The following is a 19,865-nucleotide window of genomic DNA, read 5'->3' on the forward strand; positions in this document are numbered from 1 at the left end:
ACACAGATCAACTGACCCCACATCTAGAGACAGATCAACTGACCCCACATCTGGAGACAGATCTACTGACCCCACATCTGGAGACAGATCTACTGACCGCACATCTAGACACAGATCAACTGACCCCACATCTAGAGACAGATCAACTGACCCCACATCTAGAGACAGATCTACTGACCCCACATCTGGAGACAGATCAACTGACCCCACATCTAGAGACAGATCAACTGACCCCACATCTAGAGACAGATCCACTGACCCCACAATGAGACAGATCAACCGACCCCACATCTAGAGACAGATCAACTGACCCCACATCTAGAGACAGATCAACTGACCCCACATCTGGAGACAGATCTACTGACCCCACATCTGGAGACAGATCTACTGACCGCACATCTAGACACAGATCTACTGACCCCACATCTGGAGACAGATCAACTGACCCCACATCTAGAGACAGATCTACTGACCCCACATCTAGAGACAGATCTACTGACCCCACATCTAGAGATAGATCTACTGACTCCACATCTAGAGACAGATCAACTGACCCCACATCTAGAGACAGATCTACTGACCCCACATCTAGAGACAGATCTACTGACCCCACATCTAGACACAGATCTACTGACCCCACATCTGGAGACAGATCAACTGACCCCACATCTAGAGACAGATCTACTGACCCCACATCTAGAGACAGATCAACTGACCCCACATCTAGAGACAGATCAACTGACCCCACATCTAGAGACAGATCAACTGACCCCACATCTAGAGACAGATCTACTGACCCCACATCTAGAGACAGATCTACTGACCCCACATCTAGAAACAGATCTACTGACCCCACATCTGGAGACAGATCAACTGACCCCACATCTAGAGACAGATCAACTGACCCCACATCTAGAGACAGATCAACTGACCCCACATCTGGCTTCAGATCAACTGACCCCACATCTGGAGACAGATCAACTGACCCCACATCTGGAGACAGATCAACTGACCCCACATCTAGAGACAGATCAACTGACCCCACATCTGGAGACAGATCAACTGACCCCACATCTGGAGACAGATCAACTGACCCCACATCTGGCTTCAGATCAACTGACCCCACATCTAGAGACAGATCTACCGACCCCACATCTAGAGACACATCTACCGACCCCACATCTAGAGACAGATCTACTGTACCCACATCTAGAGACAGATCTACTGACCCCACATCTAGAGACAGATCAACTGACCCCACATCTGGAGACAGATCAACTGACCCCACATTTGGAGACAGATCTACTGACCCCACATCTAGAGACAGATCAACTGACCCCACATCTAGAGACAGATCAACTGACCCCACATCTAGAGACAGATCAACTGACCCCACATCTAGAGACAGATCTACTGACCCCACATCTAGAGACAGATCAACTGACCCCACATCTAGAGACAGATCAACTGACCCCACATCTAGAGACAGATCCACTGACCCCACAATGAGACAGATCCACTGACCCCACATCTAGAGACAGATCAACTGACCCCACATCTAAAGACAGATCAACTGACTCCTCATCTAGACACAGATCAACTGACCCCACATCTAGAGACAGATCAACTGACCCCACATCTGGAGACAGATCTACTGACCGCACATCTAGACACAGATCAACTGACCCCACATCTAGAGACAGATCAACTGACCCCACATCTAGAGACAGATCTACTGACCCCACATCTGGAGACAGATCAACTGACCCCACATCTAGAGACAGATCAACTGACCCCACATCTAGAGACAGATCCACTGACCCCACAATGAGACAGATCAACCGACCCCACATCTAGAGACAGATCAACTGACCCCACATCTAGAGACAGATCAACTGACCCCACATCTGGAGACAGATCTACTGACCCCACATCTGGAGACAGATCTACTGACCGCACATCTAGACACAGATCTACTGACCCCACATCTGGAGACAGATCAACTGACCCCACATCTAGAGACAGATCTACTGACCCCACATCTAGAGACAGATCTACTGACCCCACATCTAGAGATAGATCTACTGACTCCACATCTAGAGACAGATCAACTGACCCCACATCTAGAGACAGATCTACTGACCCCACATCTAGAGACAGATCTACTGACCCCACATCTAGACACAGATCTACTGACCCCACATCTGGAGACAGATCAACTGACCCCACATCTAGAGACAGATCTACTGACCCCACATCTAGAGACAGATCAACTGACCCCACATCTAGAGACAGATCAACTGACCCCACATCTAGAGACAGATCAACTGACCCCACATCTAGAGACAGATCTACTGACCCCACATCTAGAGACAGATCTACTGACCCCACATCTAGAAACAGATCTACTGACCCCACATCTGGAGACAGATCAACTGACCCCACATCTAGAGACAGATCAACTGACCCCACATCTAGAGACAGATCAACTGACCCCACATCTGGCTTCAGATCAACTGACCCCACATCTGGAGACAGATCAACTGACCCCACATCTGGAGACAGATCAACTGACCCCACATCTGGAGACAGATCAACTGACCCCACATCTGGAGACAGATCAACTGACCCCACATCTGGAGACAGATCAACTGACCCCACATCTGGCTTCAGATCAACTGACCCCACATCTAGAGACAGATCTACCGACCCCACATCTAGAGACACATCTACCGACCCCACATCTAGAGACAGATCTACTGTACCCACATCTAGAGACAGATCTACTGACCCCACATCTAGAGACAGATCAACTGACCCCACATCTGGAGACAGATCAACTGACCCCACATTTGGAGACAGATCTACTGACCCCACATCTAGAGACAGATCAACTGACCCCACATCTAGAGACAGATCAACTGACCCCACATCTAGAGACAGATCAACTGACCCCACATCTAGAGACAGATCTACTGACCCCACATCTAGAGACAGATCAACTGACCCCACATCTAGAGACAGATCAACTGACCCCACATCTAGAGACAGATCCACTGACCCCACAATGAGACAGATCCACTGACCCCACATCTAGAGACAGATCAACTGACCCCACATCTAAAGACAGATCAACTGACTCCTCATCTAGACACAGATCAACTGACCCCACATCTAGAGACAGATCAACTGACCCCACATCTGGAGACAGATCTACTGACCCCACATCTGGAGACAGATCTACTGACCGCACATCTAGACACAGATCAACTGACCCCACATCTAGAGACAGATCAACTGACCCCACATCTAGAGACAGATCTACTGACCCCACATCTGGAGACAGATCAACTGACCCCACATCTAGAGACAGATCCACTGACCCCACAATGAGACAGATCAACCGACCCCACATCTAGAGACAGATCAACTGACCCCACATCTAGAGACAGATAAACTGACCACACATCTGGAGACAGATCTACTGACCCCACATCTGGAGACAGATCTACTGACCGCACATCTAGACACAGATCTACTGACCCCACATCTGGAGACAGATCAACTGACCCCACATCTAGAGACAGATCTACTGACCCCACATCTAGAGACAGATCTACTGACCCCACATCTAGAGATAGATCTACTGACCCCACATCTAGAGACAGATCAACTGACCCCACATCTAGAGACAGATCTACTGACCCCACATCTAGAGACAGATCTACTGACCCCACATCTAGAAACAGATCAACTGACCCCACATCTAGAGACAGATCAACTGACCCCACATCTGGCTTCAGATCAACTGACCCCACATCTGGAGACAGATCAACTGACCCCACATCTGGAGACAGATCAACTGACCCCACATCTAGACACAGATCAACTGACCCCACATCTAGAGACAGATCAACTGACCCCACATCTAGAGACAGATCTACTGACCCCACATCTGGAGACAGATCAACTGACCCCACATCTAGAGACAGATCAACTGACCCCACATCTAGAGACAGATCCACTGACCCCACAATGAGACAGATCAACTGACCCCACATCTAGAGACAGATCAACTGACCCCACATCTAGAGACAGATCAACTGACCCCACATCTGGAGACAGATCTACTGACCGCACATCTAGACACAGATCTACTGACCCCACATCTGGAGACAGATCAACTGACCCCACATCTAGAGACAGATCTACTGACCCCACATCTAGAGACAGATCAACTGACCCCACATCTAGAGACAGATCAACTGACCCCACATCTAGAGACAGATCAACTGACCCCACATCTAGAGACAGATCTACTGACCCCACATCTAGAGACAGATCTACTGACCCCACATCTAGAAACAGATCTACTGACCCCACATCTGGAGACAGATCAACTGACCCCACATCTAGAGACAGATCAACTGACCCCACATCTAGAGACAGATCAACTGACCCCACATCTGGCTTCAGATCAACTGACCCCACATCTGGAGACAGATCAACTGACCCCACATCTGGAGACAGATCAACTGACCCCACATCTGGAGACAGATCAACTGACCCCACATCTGGAGACAGATCAACTGACCCCACATCTGGAGACAGATCAACTGACCCCACATCTGGCTTCAGATCAACTGACACCACATCTAGAGACAGATCTACCGACCCCACATCTAGAGACACATCTACCGACCCCACATCTAGAGACAGATCTACTGTACCCACATCTAGAGACAGATCTACTGACCCCACATCTAGAGACAGATCAACTGACCCCACATCTGGAGACAGATCAACTGACCCCACATTTGGAGACAGATCTACTGACCCCACATCTAGAGACAGATCAACTGACCCCACATCTAGAGACAGATCAACTGACCCCACATCTAGAGACAGATCAACTGACCCCACATCTAGAGACAGATCTACTGACCCCACATCTAGAGACAGATCAACTGACCCCACATCTAGAGACAGATCAACTGACCCCACATCTAGAGACAGATCCACTGACCCCACATCTAGAGACAGATCCACTGACCCCACATCTAGAGACAGATCCACTGACCCCACAATGAGACAGATCCACTGACCCCACATCTAGAGACAGATCAACTGACCCCACATCTAAAGACAGATCAACTGACCCCACATCTAGAGACAGATCAACTGACCCCACATCTAGAGACAGATCAACTGACCCCACATCTGGAGACAGATCTACTGACCCCACATCTGGAAACAGATCTACTGACCGCACATCTAGACACAGATCAACTGACCCCACATCTAGAGACAGATCAACTGACCCCACATCTAGAGACAGATCTACTGACCCCACATCTGGAGACAGATCAACTGACCCCACATCTAGAGACAGATCAACTGACCCCACATCTAGAGACAGATCCACTGACCCCACAATGAGACAGATCAACTGACCCCACATCTAGAGACAGATCAACTGACCCCACATCTAGAGACAGATCAACTGACCCCACATCTAGACACAGATCAACTGACCCCACATCTAGAGACAGATCTACTGACCCCACATCTAGAGACAGATCTACTGAACCCCACATCTAGAGACAGATCTACTGACCCCACATCTAGAGACAGATCTACTGACCCCACATCTAGAGACAGATCAACTGACCCCACATCTGGCTTCAGATCAACTGACCCCACATCTGGCTTCAGATCAACTGACCCCACATCTGGAGACAGATCAACTGACCCCACATCTGGAGACAGATCAACTGACCCCACATCTAGAGACAGATCAACTGACCCCACATCTGGAGACAGATCAACTGACCCTACATCTGGAGACAGATCTACTGACCCGACAATGAGACAGATCAACCGACCCCACATCTGGAGACAGGTCTACCGACCCCACATCTGGAGACAGATCAACTGACCCCACATCTGGAGACAGGTCTACTGACCCCACATCTGGAGACAGATCAACTGACCCCACATCTAGAGACAGATCTACTGACCCCACATCTAGAGACAGATCTACTGACCCCACATCTAGAGACAGATCAACTGACCCGACAATGAGACAGATCAACCGACCCCACATCTGGAGACAGGTCTACCGACCCCACATCTGGAGACAGATCAACTGACCCCACATCTGGAGACAGGTCTACTGACCCCACATCTGGAGACAGATCAACTGACCCCACATCTAGAGACAGATCTACTGACCCCACATCTAGAGACAGATCTACTGACCCCACATATAGAGACAGATCAACTGACCCCACATCTAGAGACAGATCAACTGACCCCACATCTAGAGACAGATCTACTGACCCCACATCTAGAGACAGATCAACTGACCCCACATCTAGAGACAGATCAACTGACCCCACATCTGGCTTCAGATCAACTGACCCCACATCTGGAGACAGATCAACTGACCCCACATCTGGAGACAGATCAACTGACCCCACATCTGGAGACAGATCAACTGACCCCACATCTGGAGACAGATCAACTGACCCCACATCTGGAGACAGGTCAACTGACCCCACATCTGGAGACAGATCAACTGACCCCACATCTGCCTTCAGATCAACTGACCCCACATCTAGAGACAGATCTCCCGACCCCACATCTAGAGACACATCTACCGACCCCACATCTAGAGACAGATCTACTGTACCCACATCTAGAGACAGATCTACTGACCCCACATCTAGAGACAGATCAACTGACCCCACATCTGGAGACAGATCAACTGACCCCACATTTGGAGACAGATCAACTGACCCCACATCTGGAGACAGGTCTACCGACCCCACATCTGGAGACAGATCAACTGACCCCACAATGAGACAGATCAACCGACCCCACATCTGGAGACAGGTCTACCGACCCCACATCTAGAGACAGATCTACCGACCCCACATCTAGAGACAGATCTACCGACCCCACATCTAGAGACAGATCAACCGACCCCACATCTAGAGACAGATCAACTGACCCAACATCTAAAGACAGATCTACTGACCCCACATCTAGAGACAGATCAACTGACCCCACATCTGGAGACAGATCAACTGACCCCACATCTAGAGACAGATCTACTGAACCCACATCTAGAGACAGATCTACTGACCCCACATCTAGAGACAGATCAACCGACCCCACATCTAGAGACAGATCAACTGACCCCACATCTGGAGACAGATCAACTGACCCCACATCCGGAGACAGATCTACTGACCCCACAATGAGACAGATCAACTGACCCCACATCTGGAGACAGGTCTACCGACCCCACATCTAGAGACAGATCAACTGACCCCACAACTGGAGACAGATCAACTGACCCCACATCTGGAGACAGATCAACTGACCCCACATCTAGAGACAGATCTACTGACCCCACATCTGGAGACAGGTCTACCGACCCCACATCTAGAGACAGATCTACCGACCCCACATCTAGAGACACATCTACCGACCCCACATCTAGAGACAGATCTACTGAACCCACATCTAGAGACAGATCTACTGACCCCACATCTAGAGACAGATCAACTGACCCCACATCTAGAGACAGATCTACTGACCCCACATCTAGAGACAGATCAACTGACCCCACATCTAGAGACAGATCAACTGACCCCACATCTGGAAACAGATCAACTGACCCCACATCTAGAGACAGATCAACTGACCCCACATCTAGAGACAGATCAGCTGACCCCACATCTAGAGACAGATCTACTGACCCCACATCTAGAGACAGATCAACTGACCCCACATCTAGAGACAGATCAACTGACCCCACATCTAGAGACAGATCTACTGACCCCACATCTAGAGACAGATCTACTGACCCCACATCTATAGACAGATCAACTGACCCCACATCTGGAGACAGATCTACTGACCCCACAATGAGACAGATCTACTGACCCCACAATGAGACAGATCAACTGACCCCACATCTGGAGACAGGTCTACCGACCCCACATCTGGAGACAGATCAACTGACCCCACAATGAGACAGATCAACTGACCCCACATCTGGAGACAGGTCTACCGACCCCACATCTAGAGACAGATCTACCGACCCCACATCTAGAGACAGATCTACCGACCCCACATCTAGAGACACATCTTCCGACCCCACATCTAGAAACAGATCTACTGAACCCACATCTAGAGACAGATCTACTGACCCCACAATGAGACAGATCAACCGACCCCACATCTGGAGACAGGTCTACCGACCCCACATCTAGAGACAGATCTACCGACCCCACATCTAGAGACAGATCTACCGACCCCACATCTAGAGACAGATCAACCGACCCCACATCTAAAGACAGATCTACTGACCCCACATCTAGAGACAGATCAACTGACCCCACATCTGGAGACAGATCAACTGACCCCACATCTAGAGACAGATCTACTGAACCCACATCTAGAGACAGATCTACTGACCCCACATCTAGAGACAGATCAACCGACCCCACATCTAGAGACAGATCAACTGACCCCACATCTGGAGACAGATCAACTGACCCCACATCCGGAGACAGATCTACTGACCCCACAATGAGACAGATCAACTGACCCCACATCTGGAGACAGGTCTACCGACCCCACATCTAGAGACAGATCAACTGACCCCACATCTGGAGACAGATCAACTGACCCCACATCTGGAGACAGATCAACTGACCCCACATCTAGAGACAGATCTACTGACCCCACATCTGGAGACAGGTCTACCGACCCCACATCTAGAGACAGATCTACCGACCCCACATCTAGAGACACATCTACCGACCCCACATCTAGAGACAGATCTACTGAACCCACATCTAGAGACAGATCTACTGACCCCACATCTAGAGACAGATCAACTGACCCCACATCTAGAGACAGATCTACTGACCCCACATCTAGAGACAGATCAACTGACCCCACATCTAGAGACAGATCAACTGACCCCACATCTGGAAACAGATCAACTGACCCCACATCTAGAGACAGATCAACTGACCCCACATCTAGAGACAGATCAGCTGACCCCACATCTAGAGACAGATCTACTGACCCCACATCTAGAGACAGATCAACTGACCCCACATCTAGAGACAGATCAACTGACCCCACATCTAGAGACAGATCAGCTGACCCCACATCTAGAGACAGATCTACTGACCCCACATCTAGAGACAGATCTACTGACCCCACATCTAGAGACAGATCAACTGACCCCACATCTGGAGACAGATCTACTGACCCCACAATGAGACAGATCTACTGACCCCACAATGAGACAGATCAACTGACCCCACATCTGGAGACAGGTCTACCGACCCCACATCTGGAGACAGATCAACTGACCCCACAATGAGACAGATCAACTGACCCCACATCTGGAGACAGGTCTACCGACCCCACATCTAGAGACAGATCTACCGACCCCACATCTAGAGACAGATCTACCGACCCCACATCTAGAGACACATCTTCCGACCCCACATCTAGAAACAGATCTACTGAACCCACATCTAGAGACAGATCTACTGACCCCACATCTAGAGACAGATCAACTGACCCCACATCTAGAGACAGATCAACTGACCCCACATCTAGAGACAGATCTACTGACCCCACATCTAGAGACAGATCAACTGACCCCACATCTAGAGACAGATCCACTGACCCCACAATGAGACAGATCAACTGACCCCACATCTAGAGACAGATCAACTGACCCCACATCTAGAGACAGATCAACTGACCCCACATCTGGAGACAGATCTACTGACCCCACATCTGGAGACAGATCTACTGACCGCACATCTAGACACAGATCAACTGACCCCACATCTAGACACAGATCAACTGACCCCACATCTAGAGACAGATCTACTGACCCCACATCTAGAGACAGATCTACTGACCCCACATCTAGAGACAGATCTACTGACCCCACATCTAGAGACAGATCTACTGACCCCACATCTAGAGACAGATCAACTGACCCCACATCTGGCTTCAGATCAACTGACCCCACATCTGGCTTCAGATCAACTGACCCCACATCTGGAGACAGATCAACTGACCCCACATCTGGAGACAGATCAACTGACCCCACATCTGGAGACAGATCAACTGACCCTACATCTGGAGACAGATCTACTGACCCCACAATGAGACAGATCAACTGACCCCACATCTGGAGACAGGTCTACCGACCCCACATCTGGAGACAGATCAACTGACCCCACAATGAGACAGATCAACTGACCCCACATCTGGAGACAGGTCTACTGACCCCACATCTGGAGACAGATCAACTGACCCCACATCTAGAGACAGATCTACTGACCCCACATCTAGAGACAGATCTACTGACCCCACATCTAGAGACAGATCAACTGACCCCACATCTAGAGACAGATCAACTGACCCCACATCTAGAGACAGATCTACTGACCCCACATCTAGAGACAGATCTACTGACCCCACATCTAGAAACAGATCTACTGACCCCACATCTGGAGACAGATCAACTGACCCCACATCTAGAGACAGATCAACTGACCCCACATCTAGAGACAGATCAACTGACCCCACATCTAGAGACAGATCAACTGACCCCACATCTGGCTTCAGATCAACTGACCCCACATCTGCCTTCAGATCAACTGACCCCACATCTGGCTTCAGATCAACTGACCCCACATCTGGAGACAGATCAACTGACCCCACATCTGGAGACAGATCAACTGACCCCACATCTGGAGACAGATCTACTGACCCCACAATGAGACAGATCTACTGACCCCACAATGAGACAGATCAACCGACCCCACATCTGGAGACAGGTCTACCGACCCCACATCTGGAGACAGATCAACTGACCCCACATCTGGCTTCAGATCAACTGACCCCACATCTGGCTTCAGATCAACAGACCCCACATCTGGAGACAGATCAACTGACCCCACATCTGGAGACAGATCAACTGACCCCACATCTGGAGACAGATCTACTGACCCCACAATGAGACAGATCTACTGACCCCACAATGAGACAGATCAACCGACCCCACATCTGGAGACAGGTCTACCGACCCCACATCTAGAGACAGATCTACCAACCCCACATCTAGAGACACATCTACCGACCCCACATCTAGAGACAGATCTACTGAACCCACATCTAGAGACAGATCTACTGACCCCACATCTGGAGACAGATCAACTGACCCCACATCTAGAGACAGATCAACTGACCCCACATCTAGAGACAGATCAACTGACCCCACATCTAGAGACAGATCTACTGACCCCACATCTAGAGACAGATCAACTGACCCCACATCTAGAGACAGATCAACTGACCCCACAAGGAGACAGATCAACTGACCCCACAATGAGACAGGTCTACCGACCCCACATCTAGAGACAGATCTACCGACCCCACATCTAGAGACACATCTACCGACCCCACATCTAGAGACAGATCTACTGAACCCACTTCTAGAGACAGATCTACTGACCCCACAACTAGAGACAGATCTACTGACCCCACATCTGGAGACAGATCAACTGACCCCACATCTGGAGACAGATCTACTGACCCCACATCTGGAGACAGATCTACTGACCGCACATCTAGACACAGATCAACTGACCCCACATCTAGAGACAGATCAACTGACCCCACATCTAGAGACAGATCAACTGACCCCACATCTTGAGACACATCTACTGACCCCACAATGAGACAGATCAACTGACCCCACATCTAGAGACAGATCTACTGACCCCACATCTGGAGACAGATCAACTGACCCCACATCTAGAGCCAGATCTACTGACCCCACATCTAGAGACAGATCTACTGACCCCACATCTGGAGACAGATCAACTGACCCCACATCTGGAGACAGATCAACTGACCCCACATCTGGAGACAGATCAACCGACCCCACATCTGGAGACAGGTCTACCGACCCCACATCTGGAGACAGATCAGCTGACCCCACATCTGGACACAGGTCTACCGACCCCACATCTGGAGACAGATCAACTGACCCCACATCTCAACATTATTTATGAGAGGTATTGACATGTTGAATGCGCCATGGTGTCTGTCTAAACTACTGGTACACAGCTCCGACACCCATGCATACCCCACAAGACATACCACAAGAGGTCTCTTCACAGTCCCCAAGTCCAGAACAGACTATGGGAGGCACACAGTACTACATAGAGCCATGACTACATGGAACTCTATTCCACATCAAGTAACTGACGCAAGCAGTAAAATTAGATTTAAAAAACTGATTAAAAAGACACCTAATGGAACAGCGGGGACTGTGAAGCAACACAAACATTGGCACAGACACATGCATACACACACACACATACGATAACATACGCACTATACATACACATGGATTTAGTAATGTAGAGATGTTGTAGTGGTGGAGTAGGGGCCTGAGGGCACACAGTGTGTTGTGAATGTATTGTAATGTTTTAAAATTGTATAAATTGCCTTAATTTTGCTGGACCCCAGAGTAGCTGCTTTGGCAACAGCTAATGGGGATCCATAATAAATACAATACACAGATCTACTGACCTCGCATCTAGACACAGATCTACTTGTTTAATTTCTACACAACTCCTGACTGGAATTACTAGGCCTAGTCTCTATATTTGAATATTTGATTACAGAAGAATCATCTGTACTGCAGTTCCTGTTCCCTTCGTAAGAATCAACGTACAGTTGAAGTCGGAAGTTTACATACACACACACCTTAGCCAAATACATTTCAACTCAGTTTTTCACAATTCCTGACATTTAATCCTAGTAAAAATTCCCTGTCTTAGGTCAGTTAGGATCACCACTTTATTTTATGAATGTGAAATGTCAGAATAATAGTAGAGAGTGATTTATTTCAGCTTTTATTTCTTTCATCACATTCCCAGTGGGTCAGAAGTTTACATACACTCATTTAGTATTTGGTAGCATTGCCTTTAAATTGTTTAACTTGAGTCAAACGTTTTGGTTAGCCTTCCACAAGCTTCCCACAATAAGTTGGGTGAATTTTGGCCCATTCCTCCTGACAGAGCTGGTGTAACTGAGTCAGGTTTGTAGGCCTCCTTGCTCTCACATGCTTTTTCAGTTCTGCCCACAAATTTTCTATAGGATTGAGGTCAGGGCTTTGATGGCCACTCCAATACCTTGACTTTGTTGTCCTTAAGCCATTTTGCCACAACTTTGGAAGTATGCTTGGGGTCATTGTCCATTTGGAAGACCCATTTGCAGTGGCTTCTTCCTTGATGAGCGGCCTTTCAGGTTATGTCGATATAGGACTCGTTTTACTGTGGATCTAAATACTTTTGTACCCGTTTCCTCCAGCATCTTCACAAGGTCCTTTGCTTTGATTTGCACTTTTCGCGCCAAAGTACGTTCATCTCTAGGAGACAGAATGCATCTCCTTCCTGGGCGGTATGACGGCTGCCTGGTCCCATGGTGTTTATACTTGCGTACTATCGTTTGTACAGATGAACGTGGTACCTTCAGGCATTTGGAAATTGCTCCCAAGGATGAAACAGACTTGTGGAGGTCTACAATATTTTTTCTGAGGTCTTGGCTGATTTCTTTTGATTTTCCCATGATGTCCAGCAAAGAGGCAGTGAGTTTGAAGGTAGGCCTTGAAATACATCCACAGGTACACCTCCAATTGACTCAAATTATGTAAATTAGCCTTTCGGAAGCTTCTAAAGCCATGAAATCATTTTCTGGAATTTTCCAAGCTGTTTAAAGGCCCAGTCAACTTAGTGTATGTAAACTTCTGACCCACTGGAATTGTGATAGTGAATTATAAGTGAAATAATCTGTAAACAATTATTGTAAAAATTACTTGTCATGCACAAAGTAGATGTCCTAACCCACTTGCCAAAACTATAGTTTGTTAACAAGAAATTTGTGGAGTGGTTGAAAACGAGTTTTAATGACTCCAACCTAAGTGAATGTAAACTTCCAACTTCAACTGTATATACACCATACTAAATTATCCAGAATTCGATATTAGCGTGAAAATGTATTTGCTACTAATCCTTGATATTGTTCCACTCCAACTGATCCGGTGTTCCGATGTATGTATATCTAATCTGTGAGATCATTGGACAAATAAAGCATTATGTCATCCAGTCCTTGAAGTAAGCACAGAGCCAGGAGAGATGGATAGGTGAAAGCAGAAGAGTGGGGTTAGGCTACAAATAACTTCACATAGACACACAGGGCCATACACTGCTCAGTATTTGGTTTATTGGTTGTCATTGTAAAATAAAATTTACACGAGAAACTTTGTCAAAAGTACAGAAGTTGTGGAAAAACCACATTCTCACACAGCACCATGCCAATGCTCACTTCCTACTTTAGCCCCACCCCCATCCAGAGACCCTGCAGCTTCTCTGATTGACAGGCATTATTAGATCAAGATGGAATTCCTCAGATGTTTGCCAATCTGTGTCTGTTCTGTATCTCTTGGCATTACCTATAGACAGGGAACAACCACTACAGTATCAACCAGTCCTGACAGATTCCTTCAATGTCCACATTCTTTCAACTGAACACATATCACAGCTGGCAAAAAGTGGACCAAGAAAAGGGTCTCCATTTGATAGTCCTGAATAGATGTATCATGTTACCAGTGCCAGACTGACAGGTCCATCAGCGTAGTTCAGATGATCACTGCAGCACCCAAACAGCCAGTGCTTGACTTGCGCTGGAACACACTGGTACTGAGTACCAGTACCTCATTTTTTTACTGCTTGAGTAGCAGCACCTATAGAATATCAACTTTAAAATATTGCAGTGTTTCTGCTCCTAAATATAAACAGTACTGGCACCCAAAACAAGTACCAGAATCTATTTCACTCCATGACTTTATTAAGCACTGCATACAGTGTCACTCCCAGTATACTACCCACAGACAACATCCACAGCAGAACAGTCATGACTCTCTGGGCAGGTTTACATTGAAAGTGTTTTACAAAACCTATTATAAAGGTTCATAGAAATGACTATATTCTCTGTGTTCATCCTGTGGACACTATCAGCCATTACAATAGTTATTCACATTGAGTATGAATCCTGGTGCATCCCTGGTACTTGACAGGTCCATGGGGTTTCTGTAGGAATGGGGGAGTCATGTGTGTCTTCAGGTTAAGGCACTTACCAGTCCCTCAGTGAGTCGTGGAGAGCTTAAAGGCAGTTATTAAAGACTCAGTCATTCCCTCAGACACAGACACCACAGGGAGCAAAGCACCTATAGACGAGATGCCTGGATGAACCTCCTGAGGTACTAATATGATGACCCATAGTGGATTACACACAGCTGGGCTGCTGGGGGTCTCAGCCAGTCACAAATACAACAAACTGTACACCATGTTAAAACCAAACCGTCAACAATTACATGCTCATTTGCACTGAGTGCTGATTATAACAAGCAAATCCAAATCTGAAGACATGCTTACCAAACTATGTTAATGGTTAGGCACTGGGAGGAGGTGGGGATAGTGGCTGCTGTCGTAGCAGTGGCCTTGTCCAGCAGATAACCTATACAGTTCACACATTATGCTTTATTAAACATTTGAAACAGCTTATTGGGGTAAAATAGGGGAGCACAGACTGAAGCTGCTGGTTGGGTGTAGATAAACAAAATAATCCACTTTCAACTTTCCTCTGGAAAATCCTGGACAAGCTATTCTTTTTCAAATAAAGTGTTCCTCTCATCCCATCCAAAAGAAGAGGAGGAAAGGCAGGGGGATGTATAAAACCCTTGATAAGTCTGTAGGAAAAAAAGAGCATTAAGAAAAGTTCTGGTAAAAGCCAAAGCTGCGCTGAGCCATTCCTCCGTATCACTCCGCCGTGTGCGCTTGGGCAGAAAGATTAAAAAATTAACAAAAACAACCTTAAACTGCAGCTCCTCTTGGCACTTCCGTCATTTCTAGACAAAAATACAACTTTCCCTTAAAAATATAATTGTCCGTGGGCGAGGGGGTGTTGTCCTAAGACTGGGGCAGGTGTTGTCTGATGATCTCTCTTGACTGGGGAGGGATCCTGTCTGGGAAGTGAACCGTGAACCCCACTATGAGGTCGCCGCGCTGGGTGGGGCTCTTAGGGAGGGGCAGGCCCTCCCCCCTCAGCCTCTTAACCGTCCCCGGCTTTATGACGTCATGGCAGGGTAGCGGGATGACGCGGTTATCCAGGGTGGGAATGTTCACCGTACAGCCACACAGCGCCTGTGGGAGGGGAATATGAGAGGGTTTACTGTTGTATCATATGACTCAAACATGTTCACTATGTTTACTATATGACTGGTTCGTTACAACAGTGTTCTTCAATCGGTTCCTCTGGGAAATCAAGGTGTTGTACATATGTTCTATTCACACCTGATGATATGAAAAACAACAAAGTAATCGGTTGTTAGTTAATTCAGTGATTAAGGATAGGTGAGTTGTGGAACAGAATGACATCAGCTACAATGGATCACTCCCTCTCTGACACTAAAACAACTTTCCCAGTCTTTCCAGGTGTGTGGTTCCTGTATAGGGTTGGTGGGTTATAGAGTGCACAGGGGGCTAATTTTAGAGAGTGGTCTCATTTTGAGAGCTAATGAAGTAAGACAGGAATCAGCTGAGCTCGTAAATAGTTGGACGGTTTGTCAGAGGGGCTGGGACACAGTCTCGTCTCCTTATCACAGTGCCTATTGAATGCAGGGAGAGCAGTCAGAAATAAAATGGGTTTGAGGAATGAAACCTGAGCACCCAAAGTAGTAGGATGTCAGTTTTGCACCCTAATTGTCAAGCTTAAAATTGAGTAAGAGTAACATTAAACTGATCATAGATCTGCAACTTCTACCCAGAGCAGGCAGCACACCATACTAACTCCAACCCTAACCTAGACAGGTTGCCATGATGCTGGAGGCACACAGACAGCTAACCCAAGGCCAGTTTAATTATATAAGCCTCAGCTCAGACAAGGGAGCACCAGAATAATATAGTCCACTCCTAATAAGTGCAAACTCTGATTAAGTGCAGTAGACCTACAATTTTCCAGTCCCAATTCAATAACATGATACTATTTCATTGCATGTTCCAGTTAAGTACTTACAAGTTGCCCAATCAGGTGTCAACAGTCCCATTTCACAGCTGCCCCTTTCGGTGTTTACCATCCCCCACGACCTCAACCCCCCCCCCCCCCAGTATAAGGCATCCAAAAACTGTTATCACTAAGCGTTATCACATGCATATGTTGTCTAAGCCAATGCATAGAGCATATCTCTCTGTAATATCAGAAGTCAAGTTCCTCTTAAAGCTCTGCAGCTAGAGTTAGCGACAGCCTGCTAAGTGTGGATGGGGTGTCGCGTGTGTGTTTCCTTCCTGTTCTCCACACTGACACCGAATGTCAAACTGTCCTGATTTAGAGAGAACAGCCGTAGAGAGAGCAGGGCTTGAACCCCTGCAGTTACAGGACAAGGCCACTGGCTCCTGTAACAAAGATCCAGAACAGTCATAGAACAGTCATATGGAGAAGCAGTGGTGTAAAGTACTTAAGTAAAAATACTTGAAAGTACTACTTAAGTAGTTTTTTGGGGTATCTGTAATTTATTTTACTATTCATATTTTTGACAACTTTTACTTCACTACATTCCAAAATAAAATAATGTACTTTTTACTCCATACATTTTCTCTGACACCCAAAAGTACTCGTTACATTTTAAAACGCTTAGCAGGACAGAAAATGGTCAAATTCACACACTTATCAAGAGAACATCCCTGGTCATCCCTAATTCCGCTGATCTGGCGGACTCACTAAACACAAATGCTTTTGTTTGTAAATGATGTCAGTGTTGGAGTGTGCCCCTGGCTATCCATACACTTAAAACAAGAAAATAGTGCCATCTGGTTTGCTTAATATAAGGAATTTTACATGATTCATACTTTTACTTTTGATACTTAAATATATTTAAAACCAAATACTTTGACTTTTAAAATCTGGTTCATACTGTAGCCACATGATTACTGCATACAACAGCTGTATTCAGAGCAGTTGGAGGGACATAAATTAGGTTACTTACATTGCCTACCAAAGCCCCTGGTATAATGTACATTTGCTGAAGCATTATGACAACTCAGCGACACAATGGTAGGGTTTAACTGAGCCTTCTAAGTAATTGTCTCAATGCAGCCTTATAATGCTGTGAAAGGATCCCGGAACCCAAATGATTTGGGTGGATCCCATCCTCCTTATATATAACGTGTTTTGTTTCCAAAAGGTATCAAATTTGTCAACAAAAGTTACACCCATTGATCTGCAATAATCATGTAGCCAGTTGTGAAGAGAAAGAATCCTGCTAAAGCGTCCAATGCCACGATTCAGAGGGCACAGGGCCATTTATTAGTGTCTAGCAGAGAGTCAATCGGCTCTTTAAAATCCAGTTTCAACTGTTCAGAGCTGCCCTTCATAGTGTCATTAACACCTACATGGACTACGATAGAATGGATATTTCCATGTCCTGGCGTAGTACACTTAGAAGCAGCTTAGTAATGTCATTTACTTAAGCTCTGGCATAGGACATAGTTTCTGGTGCAAAAACAAATCAAATGTTATTTGTCACTTACACATGGTTAGCAGATGTTAATGCGAGTGTAGCGAAATGCTTGTGCTTCTATACTGCTCAAAAAAATAAAGGGAACACTTAAACAACACATCCTAGATCTGAATGAAATAAATAATCTTATTAAATACTTTTTTCTTTACATAGTTGAATGTGCTGACAACAAAATCACACAAAAATAATCAATGGAAATCCAATTTATCAACCCATGGAGGTCTGGATTTGGAGTCACACTCAAAATTAAAGTGGAAAACCACATTACAGGCTGATCCAACTTTGATGTAATGTCCTTAAAACAAGTCAAAATGAGGCTCAGTAGTGTGTGTGGCCTCCACGTGCCTGTATGACCTCCCTACAACGCCTGGGCATGCTCCTGATGAGGTGGCGGATGGTCTCCTGAGGGATCTCCTCCCAGACCTGGACTAAAGCATCCGCCAACTCCGGGACAGTCTGTGGTGCAACGTGGCGTTGGTGGATGGAGCGAGACATGATGTCCCAGATGTGCTCAATTGGATTCAGGTCTGGGGAACGGGCGGGCCAGTCCATAGCATCAATGCCTTCCTCTTGCAGGAACTGCTGACACACTCCAGCCACATGAGGTCTAGCATTGTCTTGCATTAGGAGGAACCCAGGGCCAACCGCACCAGCATGTTCTCACAAGGGGTCTGAGGATCTCATCTCGTTACCTAATGGCAGTCAGGCTACCTCTGGCGAGCACATGGAGGGCTGTGAGGCCCCCCAAAGAAATGCCACCCCACACCATGACTGACCCACCGCCAAACCGGTCATGCTGGAGGATGTTGCAGGCAGCAGAACGTTCTCCACGGCGTCTCCAGACTCTGTCACATGTGCTCAGTGTGAACCTGCTTTCATCTGTGAAGAGCACAGGGCGCCAGCGGCGAATTTGCCAATCTTGGTGTTCTCTGGCAAATGCCAAACGTCCTGCACGGTGTTGGGCTGTAAGCACAACCCCCACCTGTGGACGTCGGGCCCTCATACCACCCTCATGGAGTCTGTTTCTGACCGTTTGAGCAGACACATGCACATTTGTGGCCTGCTGGAGGTCATTTTGCAGGGATCTGGCAGTGCTTCTCCTGCTCCTCCTTGCACAAAGGCGGAGGTAGCGGTCCTGCTGCTGGGTTGTTGCCCTCCTACGGCC

The 19,865-nt window shown here is 47.2% G+C and overlaps 1 protein-coding gene across 7 annotated transcripts in view; it reads right to left on the bottom strand.

The window, feature by feature from the left end:
* Nucleotides 1-14,329: 14,329 nt before the first annotated feature.
* The window catches only part of LOC115200246 (dnaJ homolog subfamily B member 5), a 34,193-nt gene continuing 28,657 nt past the window's right edge, over nucleotides 14,330-19,865 (bottom strand). For all 7 annotated transcript variants that reach the window (XM_029763147.1, XM_029763145.1, XM_029763151.1 and 4 more), the window contains one exon: nucleotides 14,330-16,328. In XM_029763147.1, the coding sequence (XP_029619007.1) occupies nucleotides 16,095-16,328 (234 nt within the window). In that variant the 3' untranslated portion in view covers nucleotides 14,330-16,094. The remainder of the gene's footprint in view (nucleotides 16,329-19,865) is intronic.

This window comes from Salmo trutta, chromosome 9 (assembly GCF_901001165.1).
Source record: "Salmo trutta chromosome 9, fSalTru1.1, whole genome shotgun sequence".
Taxonomy (NCBI): domain Eukaryota; kingdom Metazoa; phylum Chordata; class Actinopteri; order Salmoniformes; family Salmonidae; genus Salmo; species Salmo trutta.